General features: G+C 40.6%; 1 protein-coding gene across 8 annotated transcripts in view; it reads right to left on the bottom strand.

The window, feature by feature from the left end:
* The window catches only part of cacna1eb (calcium voltage-gated channel subunit alpha1 Eb), a 72,644-nt gene that overhangs the window by 29,747 nt on the left and 16,487 nt on the right, over positions 1–26,410 (bottom strand). For 6 of the 8 annotated variants that reach the window (XM_087832480.1, XM_087832481.1, XM_087832485.1 and 3 more), the window contains 16 exons: positions 12,115–12,218; positions 10,746–10,904; positions 7,567–7,757; positions 7,286–7,389; positions 7,089–7,204; positions 6,017–6,070; positions 4,654–4,734; positions 4,251–4,460; positions 3,984–4,096; positions 3,482–3,594; positions 3,195–3,326; positions 2,860–2,929; positions 2,359–2,476; positions 1,502–1,569; positions 1,345–1,412; positions 976–993 (listed from right to left, as the gene is read on the bottom strand). In XM_087832480.1, coding sequence (XP_087688606.1) covers positions 976–993; positions 1,345–1,412; positions 1,502–1,569; positions 2,359–2,476; positions 2,860–2,929; positions 3,195–3,326; positions 3,482–3,594; positions 3,984–4,096; positions 4,251–4,460; positions 4,654–4,734; positions 6,017–6,070; positions 7,089–7,204; positions 7,286–7,389; positions 7,567–7,757; positions 10,746–10,904; positions 12,115–12,218 — 1,719 coding nt within the window. The remainder of the gene's footprint in view (positions 1–975; positions 994–1,344; positions 1,413–1,501; positions 1,570–2,358; positions 2,477–2,859; positions 2,930–3,194; positions 3,327–3,481; positions 3,595–3,983; positions 4,097–4,250; positions 4,461–4,653; positions 4,735–6,016; positions 6,071–7,088; positions 7,205–7,285; positions 7,390–7,566; positions 7,758–10,745; positions 10,905–12,114; positions 12,219–26,410) is intronic. The other 2 variants (XM_087832483.1, XM_087832487.1) reach the window with 1 other exon arrangement.

Below are 26,410 nucleotides of genomic sequence, written 5' to 3'. Positions count from 1 at the left end.
AGCCTAAAAGCACCAACAGAGTCATTTTATTCAACATTACTGTATAATAGTATTTTAACGACTACAAGAAGACATTAACAGTTGAATAAAACTAATCTGTAAAAAAGAAGCTTTGAGCCTCTGCAAGTTGATTTTCTTATTGCGCCATAAATAAAAGCCTACTTGGGAAGAAGGTAAAACACATTTATCAATCTCTAATTATATATGGTCAGGAAAATCTGACTTAGTAACATTTGTAGTTAATGGACCCTTTTCACAGCAGCCATTTTGACTTGTCATAGTTCAAATGTTAGTGGTGGCCCATTAAATGTCCCAGTATGCTAATTCAGAGCGCAATACTCTCCTCAAGAAGAAATCAGCCATCATTAGATTTCCTGAATGCAGCTGTGCATTTCCTGCGAATACAGTGAAAATCTGCTGTGAAAAAGGTCTGAGGTGTAAAACACAGGAAGGACAGGTGCAGCCATAATCTAGCCAGGTCAGTGTTCTCAGTGAGAGGTTTAATGTGCCTCTGCGGGACACCCAGATGTTACGTAACATCTTTATGCCCTCCAAAAAAAAAATGTCATTGTCACAGTGGAAATTCTGATGAGCCGGAGTCACACTAATCAGGCAAACTTGGTCAAAATCAGGCCCACTCCAAAGTGTGCCTCCTCCCAGTAGAGTCACACATTCAGACTTCCCACTGTTCCCGACAACCTTTGAAGTATACCTCCCGCCCTTCTCCTCCCAAACTTATGGGATAATTAGACCTGTGGGAAAGCCGCCAGGTCGCAGAAAGGAGCAAGGAAATCAGTGAAGAATTACCCCTCTGATTAACAAAAGAGGCTGACCATAACCAATCACAAGCCAAGGCAGTCACAGGAGTTTCAGTTATGCAGCTCGGAGAGTCGGAAATGACTCATGCTTTTAAATCAGGCACATTCAATTTACATTCATAATTTTGGCATCAGTACGTTAAACATGCCTTTCTACCTTGCATTCACCGCGCAGCTGAAGAAATAAGGAACATACTGTTTTAAACATTTGACACTTACACCTACAACTTCTTCTCATGGTGGAAATAAATGATCTTGACTTATTTTAATCTGACTTTAACACATCTCCCCTCTAATAGAGTAAGATGAGGAACCATCAGTTTCCCCACAGCATTCATATCTTAAGTATTAGCTTCATTTCACTTCTTGGAAAATGACTTGGAAAAACAGTAAAAAATGACTGAGAATGAGGAACTGTGAGAGAGTTTCAGTCCAATTTCAAATTCAGTTACTTAAGAGCTGTGAAGACTGTGGTTATCTGATCTTAAACGTGGATTTTTTTGTTAGATGTCAACCAGTAACTTACTCAGCTATCAGGCCGTCTCTTCCTCTGGCGTATCTCTGGTTGAAGAACTCTTCTTCCTCCTCTTCATCCTAAAGAAGAAGACCACGCCCGCAATCGAAGAGCGGTTAACAGCAGAACGTGTGTCACATACAACAGAAACTTTAAAAACAGTGCAAACCTTTGTCAATTCCTGTGCATTGGCCAGATTATCCACGGCAATGGCCAAGAAGACATTCAGCAGCGTGTCTGTCGTAATGTCGGTCAAGGACAAAAACGCCAAAAAGTACAAATAAAAATCATATTCAAAAGATTTTAGGCGACCGCATGAATGTCCGTTAGCTTGCTCTTCAGGACTACCGAAGCAAAGCGCGAAATCAAATGCCGTCATGTCACCAAAGCACTAAATATCGCTCACTTGTTTCCATCCAAAGACGTTCTCTGGTGTCAAATATAAATTTCTGTTTTGATCCTTCTCCACCCAGCCGCTGACTCACCTTTGACCCCTACTGTACTTGCTGTGATCTGGTGTAGGTATGTTTGGTCATTAATCAGCCACTTGTATACTTTCCTTTCACCTTTTACTCACCTACAAATCTATTTTAATTGGATTTACCAACAAAGACCACAACGAACGACACCTTAAACTGACATATTCGCTCTTACGCTACGTTCAAAGTCACTTACATGACACTTCTTCCCCATGCTGGTGCTGTTTGAACTTCAGCAGGTCATGTTGACCATATGATTGACTGATTAGGTATTTGTGTTAACGAGCTGTTGGCCAGTGGCTGGTGAGACATGTATTTACACTTTGCTCATCTTGCATCAATGTTACTGATGACGGAGGATATTCTGCTAAAGATTTTACTTTTGATACAACATTTTTATACTAGTTTAACTCGGCGTACTTCTGTTGATATTAAGCATTTTAACACTCGGGTATGTCGCTATTTTTATCTAAAATACTTCCACCACTTATAGGCATCACGCTTTCTATCAGCGCTCTCTGACCACTTTTGAGGTCAACAAGGATACAATTTCCAAACAATGTGAGCACTATGAAGTAGATGGATGACCACATGCCGTACTGAACGCCTCCCTGCGAGCGGATCCCATTATACATCACCTCGTTCCAGTCCTCGCCGGTCAAAATCTGTGGGCAAATTCACAGAATATTTTGCACATTGCTCACATCAGATTCACTGCACAGGAGACAAAGTCACTGTCTACCAACCAGTTCAAAGTATAGTATTAAAATGGCAGCAAGGCAATAATTACAGCGTCGGCTGATCAAAACACTCTTTTACAGTGCAGCGGATGTGTAGCAGATACGATGTGGACTTTTTCCACATTTCCCTTGTCTGATATTCATGTGCGCATATGTGTGCATGGATGTGTGGGATGATGGCGGAGGCAGGGGGTGGCGAGCGAGCGAGCGAGCAGAGTTGTTTAATCTGCGCCTGGGGTGAGAAATATCCCAGGGTGCAATGTGTCATGGAGAGCAGGCAGAAATGAGGGGATCTGTGGGAGCCAAACCTGAAACACTGTCATGATGGCAGCTGGAAACGTGTCAAAGTTGGTGGGAGTGTAATCTTCAAAGATGAACCTAGAGGGGAGGCAGATAGAAAGCAGGGTCAGATATGACCAAGGAAGAATGGGAGGAGGAGGAAGGAGAGGAGGAGGAGGATGCAGAGCTATTTTCATCTGGACATATCGCTTCCTCTCCTCTTATTTTAGGACACCATTGAGGAAACTGCTGTTTAGATCTTAGGAAGCAGATACCGTTTTTCAAAACTGTGCCATTATTATTGAAATCAAAAGGAAAACCGATTTGGCTGAGTTCACTGACAATTAAGGATGTCAGTACGCACCTCCCTCCAAACAGCTGCATCCCCAGCAGAGCAAACACCACAGTGAAGAGGAAGAGAAGGAAAAGCAGGCTGATAATGGACTTCATGGAGCTCATGAGGGACACCACCAAATTCCTGAGAGAGGCCCAGTATCTGGAAAAAAATAAAAATAAAATAATGCACGCTCTAGGGTTTTTTGTTTAGTTGTTTTTTTTGTCAGCTGGAACGTATAAAAATTCAACAACCATCGTGCAACCCAGGCTGTCATGACTTACTTTCTCTGTGAACTGTCCTGCTGCCCCACTTACTTTGTGATCTTGAAAATCCTCAGAAGTCTCAGCGCCCTGAGCACACTGATGCCGAATGACATGCCAGGCCTGAAGAAACCCCACACCACCTCAAAGATGCTGCCGACAATAACCTGCAAAACATGTCAGAAGGAAAAAATCAAGCTCTGTATGCTTCACCTGTGCAGCAATGTAGAAATCCTCTTTTTGGTTTGCCATCAGTTCTCTCGCTTATGTTCTAATTTACTTTGAAAGTTGGTTTTCTTGCTCAGTTTTACTTCCTGTCAGTTTTAGTCCCTTCATCATTTTTACCTGTGTTGATTATTATATTTCTAATCAGCCCACTGTGTGTATAAAGTCCAGTCTTCCCTTTGTTCTTGGTAAAGATGGTTCACTTTGGTTTATATAATCTATTCAAGTAATAAGAAATTGTATCCCTGACGTTAAGTAGCCTAGTCTTCATTTAGCACAAGAAATGCATATATTCTAGCACAGAGTGAGAAAAGGAGATGAAGGACCTCACCCCACAGTCGAAACAGTTGAAAGATGAGTGGAAGTACAGCCGGAAACCCAGACCATACATTTTCAAAAACATCTCAGCCAGAAACAGCCCCAGGAAAACAAACTCTGCATAGTCTGGAGATTAAAGAGGGGGGGGAAAAAGCAAAAGTCAGAAAGCAGAATGAAGCAGGGTGCAGCCAGAAAGAAGGTATTTTCTGACCTGATTTCGCTTTTTTGATTTAAAAAAAAAAAATAGCAAACAGCACAGACATTCACAAAAGAAACCCACAGAGGAAGACGGTGAGCCAGTCGGGTTGATTGTGGTGGACAATGGCCACACAGATGGTGTTGAGAGCCACCAGACTGAGCACCATCAAGTAGAAAGTGTCTGTCTTCACCATGCGGCGGATCGAGATGCGCAACATGCGCTCCTTACGTCGCAAGTAGGCAGCGGGGCCGCGGCGGCCGCTGCGGAAATTCATCCTCGATCGTGACATGCCTGAAGGAGAAAGAGGGAGAATAAGAAAGGAGAGAGTTTTTACAGAGGGAGGCGGGGGAATTTTCGAGTTAGTCATATGCATGTGAAAGATACAGTATATAAGTAACTCAAGAGCTCAGACACAGGTGATATCCTGTAAAGGAAGTAGGAAGAAGCCTACTGTAAAGACAGTGAGTAACTGAGCTTCACTCACTGGCGGTAGACATGTCTGTATACTTCTCATCCCCCGGTGCTCCTCGCCGCGCACCCGTCTTCTTACTTGATCTCTTCAGCACTAAAGATGTTTCACACAAGTTCAACTTTACCAAAACCTCAACTTTGCTAACTTTACATCAGAAATGAAAATGAAAACAACGGGTGAAATGGTGACTTCTGCTGTCACACTAAAGGTCCGCATAAATAACATAACAGTAACAGCTGTGCCTGTAATACAACTCATTAAAATCAGGCATTTCCCTCGCTAACATCCATGGACAGTTGCCAAGACAATAAACTGTATTTTTTAACCCATTAAACAGATATAACATTAATATAAGCTTAGTTGCAATGGTCACCTCCAGGTTATCAATAAAATATTGAGTCATGTTTAAGGTCTGAGTAGTCATTACAGGTTAGGAGATATATGTATGAGATATCCATGGTAGAAGTGTGAGATTGATACAATAGCGATAGTATCAATACAGACGCTGGTTTTGGTAATGGAGCGATACTGATACTTTGTTTCCATCCTCTAACTTCAGTAAACAGCCCACTGAATTGTGTTAAATAAACTATTTTGTTTTGGAAATGAAAAAATATACCAAAAAAAAATGTTTGGCTGTCAGGTCTATTTTATTTATAGCCCATAGCACATTTAAACAACAGAGGATGATCCAAAGTGCTTTAGAGGCAGCCACATTTCCATTACAGGTCTCCAAAACAAATAAACAAAATGTTTCATAATACATAAAAAGCTGAAAAGTGGTTTATTATATTAACTAATTATTGTGAAAAATAAAGATCACACTGATTTAGTGGTCATTAAATGTGTTAACAATATGAAAATTGGTGATGATTCATCATAATAATATTAACACACTGCTCTCCTGTTTCTAAGTTAAAAGCATTGGAATTGGTATCAGCAGCACTGGCCCTGTATTTACTTGGTATCGGAGCAATACCAAAATTTGCAGTATCAAACACCACAAATACACGGTGTATTTTAAAGTGCTTTCATTCCACAGCTGTTCACCTACACCTGTCGAAACACCTACTGTTAGAGGGGATTCGTGAGTTTCATGGGGTCGCCGGTAGGTAGCAGCGGCTGCAGTGACTTCAGATTTGCTCGCAAAAGTATGGGACTATCATTCGTACATATGTCGTGCCTCAGGAGGGGGACACATTGAGCACTGCTAAGTTTTAAATGTAAACATTTATATTTGGCCATGTATTTTTAAATTTACTGCGAGCTTCTTTGGCCATTACTTAAAAAAAATATAACCTTTCAGAATCTGATGATTCTTTTTGATGCGCTCTGTATATGTAGATAATTCTAAGGGCAAAGTATGTGAACTTACCATCTAACGGTGATCTCCCTGAACTTTTATTCTCCTCTGCAAGCATCACCTCCTCTGTAATACAGTAAAACTGAAGGTTACATGCAGAAATATTTGTTTTTAATCAAGCCGCAGCTAAAACCCACATTTCAGAGTCATATCCCCCATTGTAACCGAGGCCAAACTGATGTAAACACTGCACTGAGAGGCCGGTGTGACCTTCTTAAAGACAGAGCTCCTTTTCTCGCTCACAATCTCGCAATATCTCGCTCTCTTTTCTCCCCCTCTTCCCACACTCTCCCACACCCGTGCACACATGACTGCAGATGCACAGCGACTCTCTTTCTCTCTCTCTCTCTCTCTCTCTCTCTCACACACACACACACACACACGCACATGCAAACACACAGAAGCGCGTGTATATAAGCGCACACACAAATTTAAGTCAATGAGTCAGTATCACCTTTTTCTCACCCTCTGCTTGCGTGGGAGACTAGCAGTGTAGATTGCCATTACAGCACTGTGTGTTTGCTGCAACTCAACTCAGCTACTCTGCTGCGGATCCAAAAGTCTGAAGGTGTCTGCAGCAAACCAGTCTCTCTTCAAAAATGTAATGAAATCACTGTGTCGCTTTTAACAGGGCGATTACATTTCAATTAAAAGAAGAGACTCAGTGTATCGGCACATAAAGGGGAAACAGTAGCCTGGCTCACTCTGTTTAACAGCTATGCGAAGCAAAACTGTGGTGGAGGTACGTGCTGGAATATTTCTGAACAGTGAATCCTGGCTAACACTTTGTTTTAACCTTACATTGCCAAAAGCATTCACTCACCAGTCCAGCTGTGACATTTTCTCACTACTAAATATTCCACAGTGAACTGTTAGTGGTATTATAACAACGTGGAAACAATTGGTTATAGAAATTCTCCCACGACCAGAAAAAAAGAAAAAAAAAAGATCGATTAATTGATTCAGCATTTTTCTTCAGTTCATCAGCCGCTGCATTTCTCATCAAAGCAACCAGGATTAAGTCACTGAAGCCTCTCCACACTCACTGTAATAAAAGATGTAAAGTTGTTCTGCTGCCCAGTACCTGCCCTGTCTATCCAGGCTCGGTAGCCATTCAGTTCTCTTTCCACCTGCTGCTGGCGACGCAGTTTCATAAAGGCCCTCCGGTTCTCCACCCTCTCTCTCTCCTTCGCAAATTCTCTGAAAAAATAAAACATATGAAAGCAGCTGTCTTCACTCATAATACGGACAGAAATGTTCACATAAATGAGGCACACTTACCCAGACAGGACTCCAAGAACTAGATTCAAAACAAAGAACGAGCCAATAATGATGAGAGGAATGAAGTACATCCAGTTCCACGTTATACCCAAGGCATCGTTGGTCTGAAATCCATAATTTTTATGTTATTAAACACTCAGCATCATTGCAGTGCTCAAGCCTTCAAGGGGGTGAGGGATCACACTGACGATGTAGAGGTCTCAAAAACTCGTGTATTGAATATGAAACACTAGGCATTAAGGGTTTAAGGGTTCACTTTCAGGCTGAATGCTTCTGCTCACGTTATAGAGGACAGCCGTCCATCCCTCCATGGTGATACACTGGAAGACGGTGAGAACAGCAAACAGGATGTTGTCGAACTGTGTGATGCCGTCATTGGGCCCGATCCAGGTATCGTTGCAGTCGTACTTCTCAGGACACTTCCTCACACCGCATGCAAATGCCAGCTCTGACGAGTCGACGGTCTCATTGTCTACAAGCACGAAACATAAATGTCACGGCGCCTATTTATTGAAGCACAAACATAATGACCCCAGATATTCATCTACTGCCGCTTTCTTCATCTACTGCCCCCCCCCCCCCCCCCCCCCCGCCCCCCTGTCTGGTAACTGAAAGTTTGCATTAAAGTGCAGAAGACAATGTGCAAGTGGAGGGCAAATGAGGACAGGCGTGAAAGTCGAGTTCTATTACAAATTATACAGATGTGGAGGTACGGACCAGTGCCAGCACCCAAACTGGATCCACATTTCCACGACAACAAAATCAAGCAGCAGTGCTAAAAAAAAAAAAAAAAGGTTTCACGACTCACATCCTGGCTATGAGAGAGGATATTCACAGATGATTGGCAGCTGCAGGGCATACAAAATCTGTCTGCGATTTTTATATCATACCCCAACTTCAACTATATAACACTGTAACATCTGGATCTGGTGGGTCTGAGGTACTAGGTTAGTAGCGTGTGGAAGTTATCAAAGGAGTTAAAGAAGATTTGGGGAAGTAATGTTTTTCTTTCTTGTGTTTCTTCATTTCTTTCGCTGCACTCAAGTGGAAGGTGAAGCCGGCAGATGGTTATCTTATTTCAGCATAAACCCTGGAAACAGTCCAGTCTGGCACTTTGAGAAGCATTACAAGAATCAACCTAGCAACACCAACACAGCTGATAACATGTTACTGTATAGCTCGCTTGTTTTAATCAATTTTTTGTCCTTTTTTTTTTACACTTTTTGTACAAAGGGAAGAGTCTGGTTAGTGTTTCCAGTGTGTTTGCTATTCTAAGCTCTAGATGTGAGCGAACGACCTTTTAATATCTGTGGTGAAACAATCACTGACCTGTACATCATACACTGCCATCCTCCACTGGAAATACATTTTTGCTTTCTGCTATCTCACCTTAGTCCTTGACCCTCACTAACACTCTGTTCATCTGCCGATGGAGTAAAAATCTCTTTGCTTAGTTTCAATGTCGCTTTAAGAGACACAAGCAGGATTTAGTGAAGCCTCATGATTCATATTTTTATGCGTTGTTATTATAAATTTGCTATGGAAGAAGGTTTAAATAAATTTAAGAAACTTTTGTGTGTGTTTGAAAACATCTCTTTAAGCTTTAAATTTTGTGGGAACAATGGAGCAATTTATTTCTCCTGCTCTGAACGCCGTGACAGCTATAATATTAAAATTTTATACCTCGATCCATCCCTGAGCCGCGTTGGACAGTAAATGCTATGGTGCGGTGGTGTGATTACAGAGTAGTTGTTGACTAATTAAGCAGTAGCTAAATCAGCCAGCAACAACTCTAATAATACCTCTGAGCCTGCTGCTACTGTAATCTATGAAGGCCTCAGTTTCTCAAACAAAGATGTTCACACCCTCTGTTAGAGAACAATGAGTAAATCACACATTGAGCTTACCTGGCGAATCAGTCACAGTAAGTTACAAGGCATCCAAAACAAACCCTGAAAATATGCCTCTAAATTCAGCGGCGATACAACGGCGGCACGTGAGCCCTCAAATTGATAATAAAATACAATCAAAGGCGTCATTTACCTGTAATCAATATAATGTACATGTAGACCGATCATGATTTTATGATTCTAAATCCTGGTGTTTACAGCGATGTTTAATATGGCGACAACATTTTTCTCCCTTGAAACTTGTGGATGTCTTTGGATTTCATGTTGTCAGCACTCAAAGCTATAACAACTGCAAGGACATCGCCACCGCAGTGAAAAAGCATTTTAATCTGTGGGTTTGTGTGTGTTTGTGTAAAATGCTTACACTGTTTCTACCATTTCACTTTGAACTGTCAGTGTTTTGTGCAGCACTGTGCAAAAGTCTTGAGCCCTACTCATCATTTCTTTTCTTTTTTTTTAAGAAAAACTGGAAAAAGGTGCAGGGGTTTTACTGACACATGCAAACATATGTAGAAATACAGTCTATATAAAAATAAAGTTTGTACAATTCTAAGGAGCTTTGGTATGATCACCTTTATTCTTCAGCCCACAGTGAATTCTCTTAGGCAAGCTCAGGCATTTCTTACTCTTATACTTACTTATAGTTCTACAGACCTCTTGAAGGACATTCAAAGCTCTTCTGTGACTGCTGGCTGCATTTAGTCCTGTTCTCTTTGGAGATAATCCCCACACTGCTTCAACAATGTTGCAGTCTGAGCTCTCGGGAGGCCAAACCATGACTGATGGTGTTCCATTCTGTGTTTTTCTATCCAGGTATGTTTTTGCTGCATTTGCAGTGTCTTTTGCTGACACGCAGCTCCAAACCATGGCAGAGCCTCCACTGTGTTTTACAGATGGCTGTAGATACTCACTGTTGAACTCCTTTGTACATGATGATGATGATTTGAACCAAAGGTTTCAAATTCTGTCTAAGACCATTTCTGATGAGGCTTCAGTGAGCAGTAGATGAATCTCTCTGGTCCTGTGTCAGGTCTATAGACAGTTGTTTTTTCTTCCACACCTGATACTTCTTCATTTGTCCTCCACTTGTCCAGTTTTGAAGGACACACAGTGCCTAGATATGCCAAGTTTTCACCTAATAGCTCTTTGAAATGCATAAAACAATATTTTCCCAAAGAGCTATTAGGTGAAAACTTGGCATATCTAGGCACTGTGTGTCCTTCAAAACTGGACAAGTGGAGGACAAATGAAGAAGTATCAGGTGTGGAAGAAAAAACAACTCATCATTCATAGGTCAATTTTCACAAGTGGCTTAACAAACCAATAAATATTCCTCTGGTCAGGAAATGGTCATGCACAAGGACTGGACTGCAAATGGATGAAAAAGCAGCAAATGTCCAAAGAAAAACTTTGGAAGAGCTTCAGAAAGCCTGGAGAACTGTCGCTCCACTTTAAGAAATTACAAGAATGTCGGGCTCCTTGGAAGTAAAATATAAAGTAATGAGGAGTGGTTCAAGACTTCTGCACAGTACTGTATGCTCTCATCTTACCAAGAATGTCGTCTGATGGCAGGCAGGTGTGGTGAAGCTTCCCGCTGTAGAACTCCAGACCAATGATGGCGAACATGAGGATGGCAAAGAACAAAAGGAGACCGATCTGGAGCAGGGGGATCATGGCCTTCATGATGGACTTCAGCACAATCTGGAGGCCTGGAGGTTTTATACAGAAACAGATACTGTCTTTAAGAATAACACAAAAGACAATGTAACAATCAAAGTTCCCAAGTACATGGTTAGCTACATTTTTTTGTGAAAACAGTCAAGGACTTTTGCCTTTTCTATTATTTCTGCTCATGAAGATACTTTTAAATAGCAATAGTTACTGTATTTGCATTACTATCAGTTTAAATTTGCAGCAGGTAGAAATAATATTTGGCTTCACACAGAATTCAAACCCTGCTTTCTCAGTTCAAGGTCCTTCATATTTTCAATGCAACATCCCAGCTTAATTTTTATGTGGGCGTTTTTTGTTTTTTTTTACACTACTTTATAGTACTCGGTCACCACTTCATGCATAATGGACCTTCCATGTGTATGGACATGTGCAGGTATATATGTATGTATACATATGTATATTTAGTGTGTACATGTGTGTGTGTACATGTCTATAAAGAGGAATAGTAGTGGTACAATAGCTATATCAAGCTATATAGTTTATGTCTTCCATATTTCCAACCATATCCATAATCACATACTGTGTATGCTACCATTGTATATAGTGTATTATCTTACTTTTTTTTCATTGATTGTACTTATTTGTATTTTTGTATTTCCTTCTGATATCTGTACCTCAGCTGAGGTGACGCAAAAAATTTCCCCGTTGTGGGATCAATAAAGTCTTATCTTATCTTATCATATCTTATCTTACTCGCTTGATCTGGTGTGAAAAGACCAGTGATTGGCCTGTCAAGGCTGGATTTTCCACAGCCTGGAAACAAAGCTCAGGGAGGTGCACAACTCCGGATTACTTGGCTCCTTGCTGAGGACAGCATCGAGTAATGTCATTAATGGAAAAACTCTTAATACACAAGAATTTCTACGGCGTATATACAATTAAAATTACTCTGTGTCATCTGTGTCTTGTGAAGTGCTTACATGTGGCAGATAGGAAACAGTGGACCAGGAACTAGTGCGTACTATGAGGTAAATTGACCAACGGGTTCAACTTCCTGGAGGAAAAGTCCAACAACAAGGCAAACTAAAAGAATCCATGTAATGCCTACATGTTAATACTCACGTGACATCCTGACAGTCCAGATTATGAAACTCTTCCTAATTAACACATTCTGAAACTGCAGCTTTTGCATTTGTGTGTTTGACCTTGAAGTGCTTTTTAGTTTGAGGTCAGTAGTTGACTCACTGGGAATGCCGGAGACGAGTTTGAGAGGTCTCAGCACCCGAACAGCCCTCAGGGTCCGAAGGTCGACCGGGATGTTCATGTGGGCACCGGCAGTGGCCAGGATCCTGGTGGACGCACACATTATAGAGATTCAAAGACATTTTTGATGGTAGGGATGCTACACTGGAAAGACATTGTGACATTTTTTCAAGGATTAATAGTTATCATTATTTTTGGTGGCCTAAAAAAAGGAGAGAGACATTTGGGTTAAATTACAGACTATACAACAGGGACATATAAAAAACATCCATTAGCAGCTAAATCGGGTATAAAACTTCTTTCCTTTCTTGAGATTAATGTTATTTTCCTGTGATGTCTGAAAAATGAAGCGCAAAAATAGATAAAAAGGCACAAACGGATGCATCTGAAGGACACTTTTGGAAATGACTCATTTGAAATATTAAATATGATCTGCTGTCATCCCCACAGCTGTAAGGCCTGTGAGTGGTACAGTATTTCCATTCGGTGTAGCACACTTGCATGGCGAGAGACAAAGAATGCACAGCCACATACACCTGGCAGGCATCTCTACTCACATCTGCCCACGCACACATTGATGTCCCTCCACCTACACACAAACACTGAAAAACAGCATCGGGAGCAGGCGACAGGCAAGCTCTCTCCAGAAAAATCACATCTGCATGTTTCTTACCGGAACGGCAAAAGCAGATTCTTTTGTTATTTTTAATTATAATAGTAGCAATCGCACAGCTGAAGCTACAAAACCGCACCGATAATAGCGGCATATAAATTCATTTCCACGTCAATTAAAACGTTAATGCTCTTACTGACAAGCGGGTCAGCATCTTCTGCTAATTTGCTCGCTAATATTTTAACAGACTTGTGAAAAACATCTTAATTATTTTTCCCTGATTTGTCCACCTCTCTCTCTTTGTTTCCACACACACAGAAGACACAAATATGCAAACTTACAAAATCTTTGGACAATGCTGAGAAGTGTGGGGGAGGGTGTGTGTGTGTGTGTGTGTGTGTGTGTGTGTGTGTGTGTGTGTGTGTGTGTGTGTGTGTGTGTGTGTGTGTGTGTGTGTGTGTGTGTGTGTGTAAGCAGGGGGTAGAAAGCACATGGCAGAAACTCAAGTGTAAACCCACGCAGAATCTCTCCTAAAAGCAGTGGGAGGGAGAGAGGCCAAGTGAGTGAGTGAATGAGTGAGGCCATGTGCACACTAATGCGGATGAATCTGAAAAAAACGCTTTATAAGTGCTGAAAGCTCACCGTCTATAACACCACGTTCAGAACCTTTCTAACTGTCCGCACTGAAGGCTGTGCACAACGATGGATGCTGTTCATCCATCTGCAAACTAAAACATATTCAAAGAATTTACAGCGCAGTGACAAAGAATTTGCCACCTTCGCGATTTGAGTTGTTTTTTCTTTGGGTTTTTTTCTTTTTTTTTTGCATATTTGTGACACAGATGTTTCAGATCATCAAATAACATTTTGTAAATATTGCAAATACAAAAGGCAGTTTTTAAATGATGACTTAATTTATTGGGGGAAACAAAGCTGTGCGGGAAAGGTAATCATGAATTAACTGTGGTTAACCGCATCTAGAGTTCAGTTTCACTAGCTACACTGATGCCTGATTACTGCCAAATCAGCTGAATCTGTCTGACAATATGAAGACAATATGAATCATGCCACAGTCTAAATAAACAACTGAGAAGTAAAATCATTGATATCTATCCGTCTATGAGGGTTACAGAGGCTTTGGGACTTCATGAACCACAGTGAGAGCCATTAACCACAAATGGAGAAAGCTTAGAACAGTGGTTAGCCCTCCCAGCAGTGACCAAAATTACTCCAAGAGTAATCAACAACTCATTCAGGAGGTCACAAAAGAATCCTGAACATAATCAAACAACAGCATCAAAGTAACTGTCAGTTAAGATCACAGTTCATGATTCAACAATAAGAAAGAGACTGGGCAAAAATGTCACTTCAAAGGAGAAAACCACTGCTGACCAAGAAGAACACAAAGCCTTGCCAAAAAACAAAAACAACTTTGGGGAAAATATTTTGTGGACTGCTGAACCAACAGTTGAACTTTATGGAAGCTTTAAGTCTCGTTACATCTGGTGTGAAGCTAGCATGGCATCACACCAGCAGTCAAACATGAAGGTCGCTGTGTGATTTTCTGGGGCTGTTTTGTTGGACCATGAATTCTGCGCTTTACCAGAAAATCCTGAAGGAGGATGTCCGGCCATCAGTCATGAAGCTCAGTCACACTTGGGTTATGCAGCAGGACAATGATCCAAGACATCCACAACATAATTTAGAAACTGCATGTTGTATTTACTTGGGTTATCATTGTCTAACACTAAAATTGTTTGTCGATCTGAAACATGAAAGTCACAAATCTGCAAAAACAAAAAAAACACCAAACATAAACAAAACCACTCAGGAAGGGGATTTTTTGTAGATGCACCTGTGGCATCAATTTTAAACTCCATCATTCTTGAGTTATTCATATTATTTGCGACCACAAACTTTCCCCTCCCACCCTGCGGGGTGACGACAATACCCCCATCAGCCTTTAACGGCCAAGGGTTATAAAAACTAAGATTCTTCTTTGAGCAGGAAGTCGCCAACTGGTTGCATAGTTTTATATTTGTTTTAAATTGAATGCGCTCATATTTGAAACAATGGGTTTATTTTACAGCAAAAGTATATATTTAAAAAATTATATAATACTATTGAGCAGATGTTAAGTAACATGTGCATAAAAGCCAAAATGTAAAATCTCCACGTGGATGCAGCAGCTCAGAATGATAAAGAGGGAAAATATAAGAAATTTAGAAACCATTTTGTCATATTATAGGCTAGATAGATCACTAAGTATAAAGAAAAAGCAAAACTGGTGGGAAAAAAAAGAATTTATACTATTGGCCTGTTTCTTGGAGAGTGAGCTGATGTGCTTTTATGCAATTAAGGAATCAGAATTCTGGGTGGTGCAGCGCTTTAGACTGTGCTCTCAGAGCAAGCAGGTCCTGGGTTCAAATCCACTGGCTGTGTGGACTTTACATGTCCTCTCAGCATCATTCATGTTGACATGGCTGTCAGAGTCTTAGCTCTGTGATGTATCCACCGTGTATCCCAGCTTACCCTATAATAGCTAGAACCAGAATTCCTTCAAATTATGGAAATGATCTGGAGGCTGGAGCAAGCTTATTTTGTTAAAGGTGGAAAAATGCTGTTGAGATCGACACGCACACTCATAACATCAAAGTTCCCCCTTTAAAAACAACAAGAAACAAAGGAGAGTTTTGGTCAGCCTCTCTGGATATTAACTACAAATATGAATATACTATATATTATTATAACAGCAGTAATATGACAGTTTTGTGACCAAGTTGCCGCAACGTTAATGAATTTGAAAGCCATTGAAATATAATTCTCCAAGCTGATGCAACTGAAACATTAAGTGTTGACGTAAGTCAGCCTACAAAAGCCCACAGAACTATTTTACCTCAAGGTTTTCTGCCAGGCTCTATATTATCTGTTTAAAGAGGAAAACCCTGTTTTGCTAACAGAAACCAAGCACTCAGAGCTTAAATTTAACCAAACTGCAGGTAAAAATTGAAACTATGATATTTAGAAAGCCCTGGAGGCAAACCGCTCCCACTACCCATCTAAAATTTATAATGCAATTTTATAGCACATTCTGTTTTAAATGCATAACGAGGTTTTCAACTGACTGACAAAAAGAAGCTCACAATATATATTTATAGATAAATATCAACAAAACTAACAATAAAAAAAAACTACATTTCCTTCAGAATTGTTTAGCATTTTTACAAGATAAGACTTTATTGATCCCACGGTAGGGAAATTTGTGCGTTACCACAGCTCAGGTACAGATAGCAGAAGATTAAAAAGAGTATACCAGAATAAAAAGTCAAGAAATACAAAATAAATAAGATCATACAATATATACAACAATAGCTGAGGTTCTATGTACACAAACAAAGATGGTAAACATGATACCTGCTTATCATCAGCACTGTGGCACTATCACTGTGGTCGTGCCATCACAAGGACATTAACAGATCCACTAAGACAATTTAAAATGACTGAACTAATCTGGACGTGGACAGTCATGGACCAAACACTCTGAATATGTTTAACCTGGGAGAAAATAAACAGAAATTGCAGTTCGAATTCCTGTGTGTCATCTCAACAGCAAACAGAAGAAATGGACCGAAATAGCATTGGTGGCTTGGCACTTGTGTGATCATTAGAGGCTATATAGCACATAATTACAGGTGTGTCACACTACTGCATACACTAAATTGTATAGAAGCCTGACATCGTGTAATGCTTTCTAAATTGTCTGAAGCGTTATTGAGCCTTATAGAAACAACGCAGAGGCAGCAGAGGTGGGATTTTAAATTCAATTAAACTAAATACTAAAAACAACAACTAATAGATACAAAAAGCATCTATTTCCTTTCCATTAACGTGTGGCGCTAACGAGGATACTAAACAATCGCTATTACAGGGCGTAGTTATTAGTGTTAATTGGATTTTATAGCGAGCATGTTCATACTAAGCAAGTGAGTGTGTCAGACAAAGAGATGACACAGCGAGAGACACTGAGACAGAGCGGGAGAACAGAAGTGGGAGTCTGTGGAAATAGCCTTCAAACCAAACAGAGTGAACAAAGACAGGCAGGGGTGCAGAACCTTCAAGGCTGTGTTTCGAGCACAGCGATTCAGGCTCTCTCGAAATTAAAGCAAATATTCAATCTGCTAGTGGTAGCTCGTGAATCATCCCTGCACATACATAGGGGGTCATTTTCATATGTTTGGTTTAGAAAATATTTGTTAGAAATAGAATTTCCCAAAACAATCATAACTCATGCAACCCACCGCTGTTTAGTATGCAGCTTTCAATGTCATGGCTTTAAATACACCCTTTCTAACTGTTTGTTAACACAAGTAACTAATCAGCCAATCACATGGCAGAAAATGAATGAATGTAGGTATGTAGATGTGGTCAAGAAAACCTGCTGAAGTTCGAACTGAGCATCAGAATGGAGAAAAGGTGATTTTAGAGACTTTGAACTTGGCATGGTTGGTACCAGACAAGCTGGTCTGACTGTTTAAGAAACTGATAATCTGCAGGGATTTTCCCACATGGCTGTCTCTGGGATTTACAGACAATGATGAGACAAGTGAGCAGCAGTTCTCTAGGCAAATGTCTTGTTGTTGCTAGACATCAGAGGAGAATGGCCAGACTGCTTTTAGCTGATAGCGACACAACAATGACCCAAATAATCACTTATGACAATCAAGGTAAGCAGAAGACCATCTCTGAATGCAGCAGAAGACCACACTGAGTGCCACTCTTGCCACCTAAGAACAGAAAACTGAGGCTGCAGTTTATACCAGCTCACCAACATTGGACAGCAGAAGATCGGAAATACACTGCCTGGTCTGCAGAGTCTTGATTTCTGCTGTGCCATTTGTATGGTGGGGTCAGGGCTATCCTGCTTTTAATCAAAGGTTGCTGATGGTGTAATGGTGTGGAGGATAGTTTCTTGGCACACTTTGGGGCCCTTAGAACTAACTGAGCATCGTTTAACCACCACAGCCGACCTGTGTATTGTTGCTGACCACGTCCATTCCTTTATGACCACACGGTACCCATCCTCTAATGGTCACATGTCATGTCACAAAGCTCAGATAATCTTAGACTGGCTTCTTCAACATGCCAGTTAGTTCACTGTACTCAAATAACCTCCACAGTAACCAGATCTCAATCCAACAGATACCATTTGGGTTGTGGTGGAACAGGAGATTCATATTATAGAGGTGCGGCCAACAAATCTGCAGCAGCTGTGAATACTGAGGAATATCCAAGGAATGTTTTCACCACCTTGATGAATCTGTGCCACGAAGTTGTACTGAAGGAGGTCCATCCCAGTACTAGAAGGATGTACCTCATGAAATGTCTTGAGGGTGCATACAATTGGTTTTTTATCTTTGGATCAACTCAAAATTCTTTAAAAAAAACCCCAAAAAACTACATCTTTGCAACTCTGTCGTGTCCAGTTCCTGACAAAGATAAAGGAGACATAGCAAAGATCAACCCCAACTCTAACTTTTACAATGAAAACAGGCTTTAAATCACCTCTTAGTATTCTTCTTTTTAATAAATAATTATAATTTTTTAAAGTTTCCAGTTTTTTTTGAGTGTCCTTGGTTGAATTGTTTCAAACATCAATAATTTGCCCTGTTTACACAGCAGAAAATTCCCATCTGAATTAATGAAATGGAAAAATATCATCAATGTAGCAAAGCTATCAGTGATGTAATAAGATAATAAAAGAGGTGGAATAGCTGCACACATGCACTCTAAAGACCTGACTCTGTGACAGTATAAAAAGCGGGTTTGTGTTCACACTGAGAGGCTAATCTCTTCCTCAGAGGCTCTTTAAGTGAAGCACTGTTGCACAGTATTGTACCACACTGGCTCTGGAGAGGCTGAATTCATTACATGCACAGAATGCAGCCTCTCCCACACACCTCCACCTACACGAAGAACACCACCAAAAACTACAGTAATCAGCAGCATCACGTTGCTTACCAGTTCGGCACAGCTCCACAGATGGCAACGTGCAGCTGAATCAACATTAACATAATGCATCAGCAAATTAATGGCTTTGAATTAAATCTGGGGAAACATAAACTATGTGTCTAATGGCAGCGTTAATACTCTTCTGCTGAAATGGGATGATTACATAAAGTGTACTCATAATTAGTCATAGAATAAATGGTTGAGTATATGTTTTCCCAATGAAAACCCACCTGGGACCGTAAGCTATTGTTTATTTGATTCAATTATCAGTGAAATTAGAGGCTGAGACCACTGCAGCAGCTCTTTTACACCGCGTGATGCTGTCAGGGATCTTGGACGCTCATAATTCCTGAATTATTTCTTGGAGCCAATGACAGCAGGTGCCCGATTTGAAATTTACCCCAAAGTTTCGAAGGTAGACTTCACCAAACCTTTAACACAGACACACACACAACCGACATTACCAAGCAAGCAAATCAGCACCAGATCTCCAGGACTAGACTGTCAGTGATACGTCTACTACTTGTAAGTTTAGCCCTTAATCCCTCAGCTACTGTTCGATACTGTACTTGAAAAGCTACCATCAGATTTGGTCAGAAGGATAACAGACGATAAGTCTCCTTTTCCTCGTCACCAGCCCAGAGTGAGATTTGACAAAACATCACCAAATGTTAACAATCATGTTTCTGCCTAATCAAATCTGTGCTTTAGAGAGTGGATATCACCCTTAGTGAATAAACTAAACCTGCTCGAAAAAACCTCTCAAACACAACTCTAGAGAACAACAAATGCCCCATCTAGTCATTGTAGCACCAGGAGGCCCCTTCAGTGAATGAGCCACGATTTGAAACTTTTGCAAAAATGCACCGATTGCCTTTTTTAAACATTAAGATAGTAAAAGCAGTATAATGTAAATAGAATCTGAGGTGAAGAACAACATGTGAACAACATAGTGTGTGAAAAGTACCCCCCCCATGATTCAGTAGTTTGTAGAACCACATTCTGCTTGAAGTGTGACTTTATAGGTCTCCCACATGGCTGTGGAGGCATTTTGCTTCAGCTCATTGAGGTTTGTGGCTATTTGTTCGTGTGCAGCTCTGTTAAAGTTGCACCACTGCGTTTCACTCAGATTGAGGTCTGGGCTGGCTCCTTCAGCTGTACTGTTGTAGATTTGCTGCTGTGCTTGGGATCATTGTCCTGTCGTGTGATCTTATTTGGTCAAGCTTTAGCCGTCAGACACATCTGACTTTAGAATACTTTGTACACAGAAGAGTTCATGGTCGACTCAGTGAAGGTGCCCAGACCCTGTGAACAACCCCAAATCATCATCGCTCCCCACCGTGCCTCGCAGTTGCTATGAGGTGTTTGTGCTGATGTGCTGTGTTTGGTTTTCATAAATATGATGAAGTACATTATGGTCACACATCTCTATTTTACCAGGACAGTACTGCTGTATCATTATGAAATGTTCTTCAAAACCTCATTAATTTGATGTTAGATATGTGAATTTTATTCCAGTACTTCTCGTAATGTCACTTTGCAATGAGCATCCTTTGGCGTAAAATTCTAGAAACAGCTCACACCAGCCTAACCCATTTTAACCCTTACCTCCAGATTATTATTTTACCTTTGTGGCCCTTTCCTGTAAATCAAATAATAAATACATCAAATAATAGCAAATGGATTTTTGAGCTTCTTATAAAATCTAAATCTTTTAGCTCCACGCATCACTGCGCTCACTGTGCTTGATGAGAGTTGAGCAGCAGAAAATGGTTGATGGGGGAGAGACGCTAAATGTATGTATGACTTGTCTCACTCCCGTGTGTCTGTCTCTGTGCCAGATGGCATAATGAATCACTCCCAACTCCCACCCAGCTGTATTATTCATCCTGTCTAAAGAGCAACAATTTTAGCAAAGTGTCACACTCGCAGAGGTATGAGTGCAGGCACAGCTGGGATCAATATCATTACGACTGACGAGGGAGTTGTCAGAACTAATCTACCAGCAGGAGGGCAACAGGTTCACTGGCAACAATTTGTGACTGTGACCTCAGAAATAGAGTAATAAGCACACACATGCACACACACACGCCTAACTCATCTGAGAGTCATTTCACTGCTAATCAAAGCATTGCGTCCACCTGTGCCAATCTGTTTGCTGCAGGATATAATTGACCATTTTAGGAATCCCAGTGATTTAAATTGGATTGTGGGTAAGTTATTCTAGCTGTTGTCCTTTTTTTGCTACACACTCTTTGCTCAGATTAGGGATTTTAATTGAGCTCAGTGTCCCAGCAGATTTGGTTCTAGCAATGCATTAATATGAAATGAAATGAATGCCGCCAGCGCTGGCCCAGTGGCCTCGATTATATTCCCAGTGGGCCTCTATGACACATGTGTGTTTTCTTTTAAGTCTGACTTACTTGTGCTGTGGCACCAGAGCCAGAGCGTCGAAGTCTGTGCGAGTGAGGGGGGCGGCATATGTGCCATCAGAAAATGTGTCAGATAGGTGGCAGGAAACCAGGTCGTCCGTTACCAATTCCAGCCACAACTGGATTTGGTAACACAGAAGATCTGTTAGCTGCCCAAAGTACACTGACAACTTTGAACACACTGTAAGTGACATGATTTGAAAGCTTAACTTCAATCAGGAAGTTCTCAAAAACTACACAAAATGCCTTATTCTTAAAAGTAACTCGACATGTCCAATCAGTGATTGCACAGGTGAGATCTTACAGAAACTCTTAACCAGACATCACTCCTCAGTCTATTGTTGTTGCTCTTTAACAGTGTCGGGGGAGGAATGCAGATCCTCTTTAAAACTCAGCTAAATTTGCTAAACGCATCACAAGGAAACGTCTCGTTCTGCACAAGAACCCCTGTGACTGGTTTCTGATTATTTTATTGCACGTGCTGGTCGAGGTTGAGCTGGCATTTTCCAACCTAGCAGTCGGTGGCATCACACAATACTGCTTCATGGTTATAAGCCCATTAATGGGAGACCAACAAGCAGAAAAAAAACCCCAAAACAACAAAGTTCTGTGAATTGCTGTCTAGTGGAGTAGAAGAATGAGAGCTAATAAATAGCATAAAATGAAAGTGAAATACAGCTACCTTCAAAATTGTACAATACTTAAGTAAATGAGAACTCCACTGACTCAGCATTGTGCTTCTATAATTTAGTCTGACTCACTTTACCCACAATGCTGCTGAGAGCCCGCAGTTCAGCCAGAGATTCTGGTGTGCTGTGCCAACCGTGCCTAACGTCAGTCAAAAGTCTGGCAACATCGCTTCTTGTCATTCCACTCCCTCTGATTTTATTCTATTTTTCAAACATTCAACAGGTTATGCAGCTCCCTCTGGAGAGACAAGTTTTTCCCACGTATACGTTAGTCCTCTCTAAGGGGGAAACCAGAGACCATGCAACACCAGGGACTTGTAGTGATGACTAGCAATAAAATTGCTCGTCCTCAACTTTAAACTGACACCATTTAACCAGTAGATACAGAGGATATTTCTGGTTAACACATAATAAGAAGGGAAAGACACAAGAAGTTTACCTACACAATCACAGCCAGGACTGTTTGCTACTGTCCAACTGACAGATACAAAGCAATCTTTTCACATCTTTTCAGATTTAAACAATAATTCTGTGATATTAGGTACAGAACAGGGGGACTATAGTTGGGTCTGGTAGTGATAACCTCTCTGAGCAGTACACAAACTCCACCACTGGAGCTTCAAGTGATAATCTACAAAATAAAATAAAATGCAGCTGTGGTCACCCTTTTCTGCTGCAACGATAACTGGTAAATACTGAAGAGATGTGTGAAGAGACAACAGAAACGTGAATTGTGCTGCTGGTATGGTTTCTGTAGCTGTTTGAAGGTTCTGTTTGTGAAGCCTGCTTGGCAGCTACATAATTACATCCTTTTTAGACTTCGTCCAAGCATGTTTAGCTCAGTGCTTTAAGTTAGTGCTTTAAGGTTTAAGTTCTAGACTATCCTGCATGCCTGTGATGTCCTATAACAGATAATCCCTGGTTCTGCCATACACCACTAACAGAAAAATATGTTTTTGAACTGACATTTAGCTCCTGAGTTAGATAGCGCTTTGTTTCTTTTAGCCAGACAGTCTCGTAATGAAAAAGTTAAAGCACATAATTTGTTGCAAACTCTTACAGATGCCTAACGAGAGAATTTGAAAGCAATCAGTACCGCTCAGGATGAATTATTTAAACCGAGTGAACGCGTTGACCTTGCAAATTCTGTGAAACTCAGTCAGCAACACAGCTGTTGAGCATTTATGCCGGCCTTAACTGGTCTGTAAACGTGATGCTGATGTCCCTTTTATGTAAGAGGCAGAGAGAGAGAAATAAGAAACACAGAGGAAAAAAAATATGTGGGTGTCAGATTGAAATGAGATGTCAACATGCCAACAGCAATCTTCCCTGAATGTAAAATAATGTACACTTAACCATAAACAGCATACCAGCAATAACAATGGGCAACTCCCGCATGATTAATTCACTGAAGCCAGTTTTATAGGGAACAAATTAAGACTCTTGGTGTTTTTCTACAGTCTGTCTTCTTTTTATCTTCCTTTTTCTACCGCTTGTTTTCTGTCTCCTTTCTTCTCCATCCATCCACTCCTTCTCTGCTTTTGCATAACATCTCCGGCGCTACATTCACATTTAATTCACAGAGGTCCTGGGGGCGAACCAAAGCAGGTTTTAGACACAACTGCCAATCCACTTATCCACCCACCTATTGCTGACTGCAGAGCCTGACTGTGCAGTGGAAACACACACTTTTCTTTGTGTTATGTTTTCCTGCGGATCTATGGAGTATAAAGATGTACGTGCTTAGGAAAAACAAATATATCAACAACAATCGAAGACCAGCCCAGCGGTCGACCATTCCTTACTGTATGTCACCCAGGCTTGCAGCACGGTGGGATTTAAAGCCTTTCAGCTTAAGGTATTAATAAATGTTGACATAAACAGAAACAACTACATGAAAGCGCCAACGTAACTTGACAATAGGTGTCTGAAATCAATCTTCTGCTTCAGCAGCCAGCGCCTGTAAGTAAAAATGAACTCTGTCACTAAAAGGTGTGATTTGTGATTAAAACCTAGTCAAACGCACACATAGAAACACACACAGAAAAAATTTGAAAATGTCCCAACCTGGTAGCACCAAGCAAAATTTTAAAATGTAAAGTCATAGGTGGAAGAAGGGGATGCGGTGGCTAGATGCTATAAATACTATATTAGCATTGGTAAGCATTTAGCTAGTGAACTAGCTAAACTAACCATCATCAGGCACATAACCACAACTTCTGATTTTAAATCACTGTCAATTAGCTAAACACAATACATGTTAAATGCAAACATGGCATTAGAGTACTTACTAAGGCATCGACTCCTGGACATTAAATCTAATTCCCGCTACAAGTCAGAGCTTTTGCTGCTCAGCGCTATTGCTAATGGCAAGGTAATATAATACCTTCTAAAGCTAGTGAAACAGGTAGTTAGCATGTACAGTATGTACAGTTGGGACTGAGACAATGTGAACGATAACAAAATAATATTTTAGTCTCTGTTTAGTTAACTCCTAGCTTAGCCTAGTAAGAAAAGGGCTTTAGCTGGTGTAAATAACACATTTGTCAATATGCAATTGTAAATTGAAATGGCATTTATGTTGTGGTATATTATTCTTAACAGGTGTCCACACAGGCCGCGGCGACCATAGACGATTCAATGGCATTAAGCGACTTCAATCAACGATAGCTAAAGTAACAGCTGGCGATGTGGAAAGAGCAGCTCCCAAAGTTAGATTTTAAAGGTAAGCAAAAGAACCAATTAATTAAGGATTAGTTTACAGTACAGTGGTAGTGTCCATTTGGGGAGGAATTTATTGTTCAACTACTAGTTCTTCAAAATCCCAACTGCAAATTGTTTGACATGGACGATGCTATGCGACAGTCAAAAGCTGATCTGCTGACAAGTGGTCCAGAGCAGGAAGGGAAAAACAAAGTACATACAGTGGCTGCACTTTTCATTTCTTTTAACACCTGGTATCCATTTAGCTCCTTGTTTGTTGTAACTTCTTCGCAGCTGCCTGATGTATCAACAATAACACGAGGAAAAGTAGCACACAGACAGATTGTACCACATATTTTTGACTTTGCCCCCTGACAAAAGACGCTCACTGTGGTTCGACAGGCAAGTCCGAAGCTGCCCACAGACTGCTAACGGACTAACAACATGCTACGCCCAGTGAACCATAATTTTTCCCACTGGATGTACCTGTGTGCCAATTTCTGTTGCTCACCTCCTGAGCAAGTAGGAGGAATTGGTTTATTATAGTAAGATTATAATCCTGATATCAAGAGGTCCTGAAATGTCCATATGTAACTAGGTGCTGGAGAAACACTCAAACTAGATCAATGAAATCACTTACTGGCAACTTCATTAATGTTATTATTTACATGAGTCCTTCATGGCAGACTTGAAAAATGATTGGTAAGTATCCAGAAAGACAAACAGGAGAAGAAAAAAACTGCAGGAAGCTTGAAAATGGAGTATGAATCCAAAGACTAAAGGGAAGTCCACCCCAAAAAAGATCTCCATAAAATGTTATTATGCAGTCTTTTAATTGATCGAGCCCGTGTGCTGTAAACTTTGTGGTTTTATTTTCAATAGACTGATCAAATCAAGAAGTTTAAAGTAGTCATATCAGGTACCCCTGTTTCCAGATGTAAAATCCATGTTACTTTATCTATTTTATAATGTTATGCGACTTACTCTTAAGTAATAGCACCAAATCACAACAACAGTCACCTCAAGGTGCTTTCTATTGTAAGACCCAACAATAATACAGAGAAAAACTCAACAATCAGACAACCTCCTACGAGCAAGCACTTGGCGACAGTGAGAAGGAAAAACTCCCTTTTAACAGGCAGAGCTTAACTCACACTGACTTACACTTCTTCAACTTCGATCACATAAAACTTTCCAGTTAATCTTAAAAGAAATAGCAAAGAAATAGCCAAAAATCTCTGTTTTTTTCGTAGAAAGTAAAAGATAGAAGCCTGTGTACATAAAAAACAACCTTATTGTTAACCCCAAGTGGAATTAAATCAGGACAGGTGCAAACTAAACACGACAGCTCTTACAGCTCTCAGCACCTCCAAGCAGGACAGTGTTCCCCAGCATGGAAAACCTACTCAAGAAACCTGTTCTGACTCTACGAACATGACGAGGAGCCCATGACTTTGAACCAACCTTCAAAATCTTAGAATTTCAATCTGATCGCGCCTGTTTTGGATGCACCCAAATTATGTGTTGCCAGTGTGCTAGTGCCAGACACCAGCAGACACCCATAAGAGTCCAGTGTCTACGCCTCAACAGATGGAAGCAGTTTTTTTTTTTTAGGGACGAGCCATATTAAGGTGGTCTTATTGTTACAGTTCATATACTGAATGTGAGTTTAATGTCATATTATGGGTTAAATGTTTTCAATTTCACGCTCCAATCGCAGCTGTACCATCAAAAATAATTCATTTGCTACCCCATGATTGGTCTCTTCTCAACAGCTGCAGCAGAAGAGTCTTGGGCGTAATGTAGTATTTTAAGCCAAGATGACAGAAAGA

This window comes from Neolamprologus brichardi, chromosome 18, assembly GCF_056152115.1.
Source record: "Neolamprologus brichardi isolate AB-2024 chromosome 18, ASM5615211v1, whole genome shotgun sequence".
Classification (NCBI taxonomy): Eukaryota; Metazoa; Chordata; class Actinopteri; order Cichliformes; family Cichlidae; genus Neolamprologus; species Neolamprologus brichardi.
Note: the sequence above shows the minus strand (reverse complement) of the source record. Positions and strands in the feature narration are given on the sequence as shown.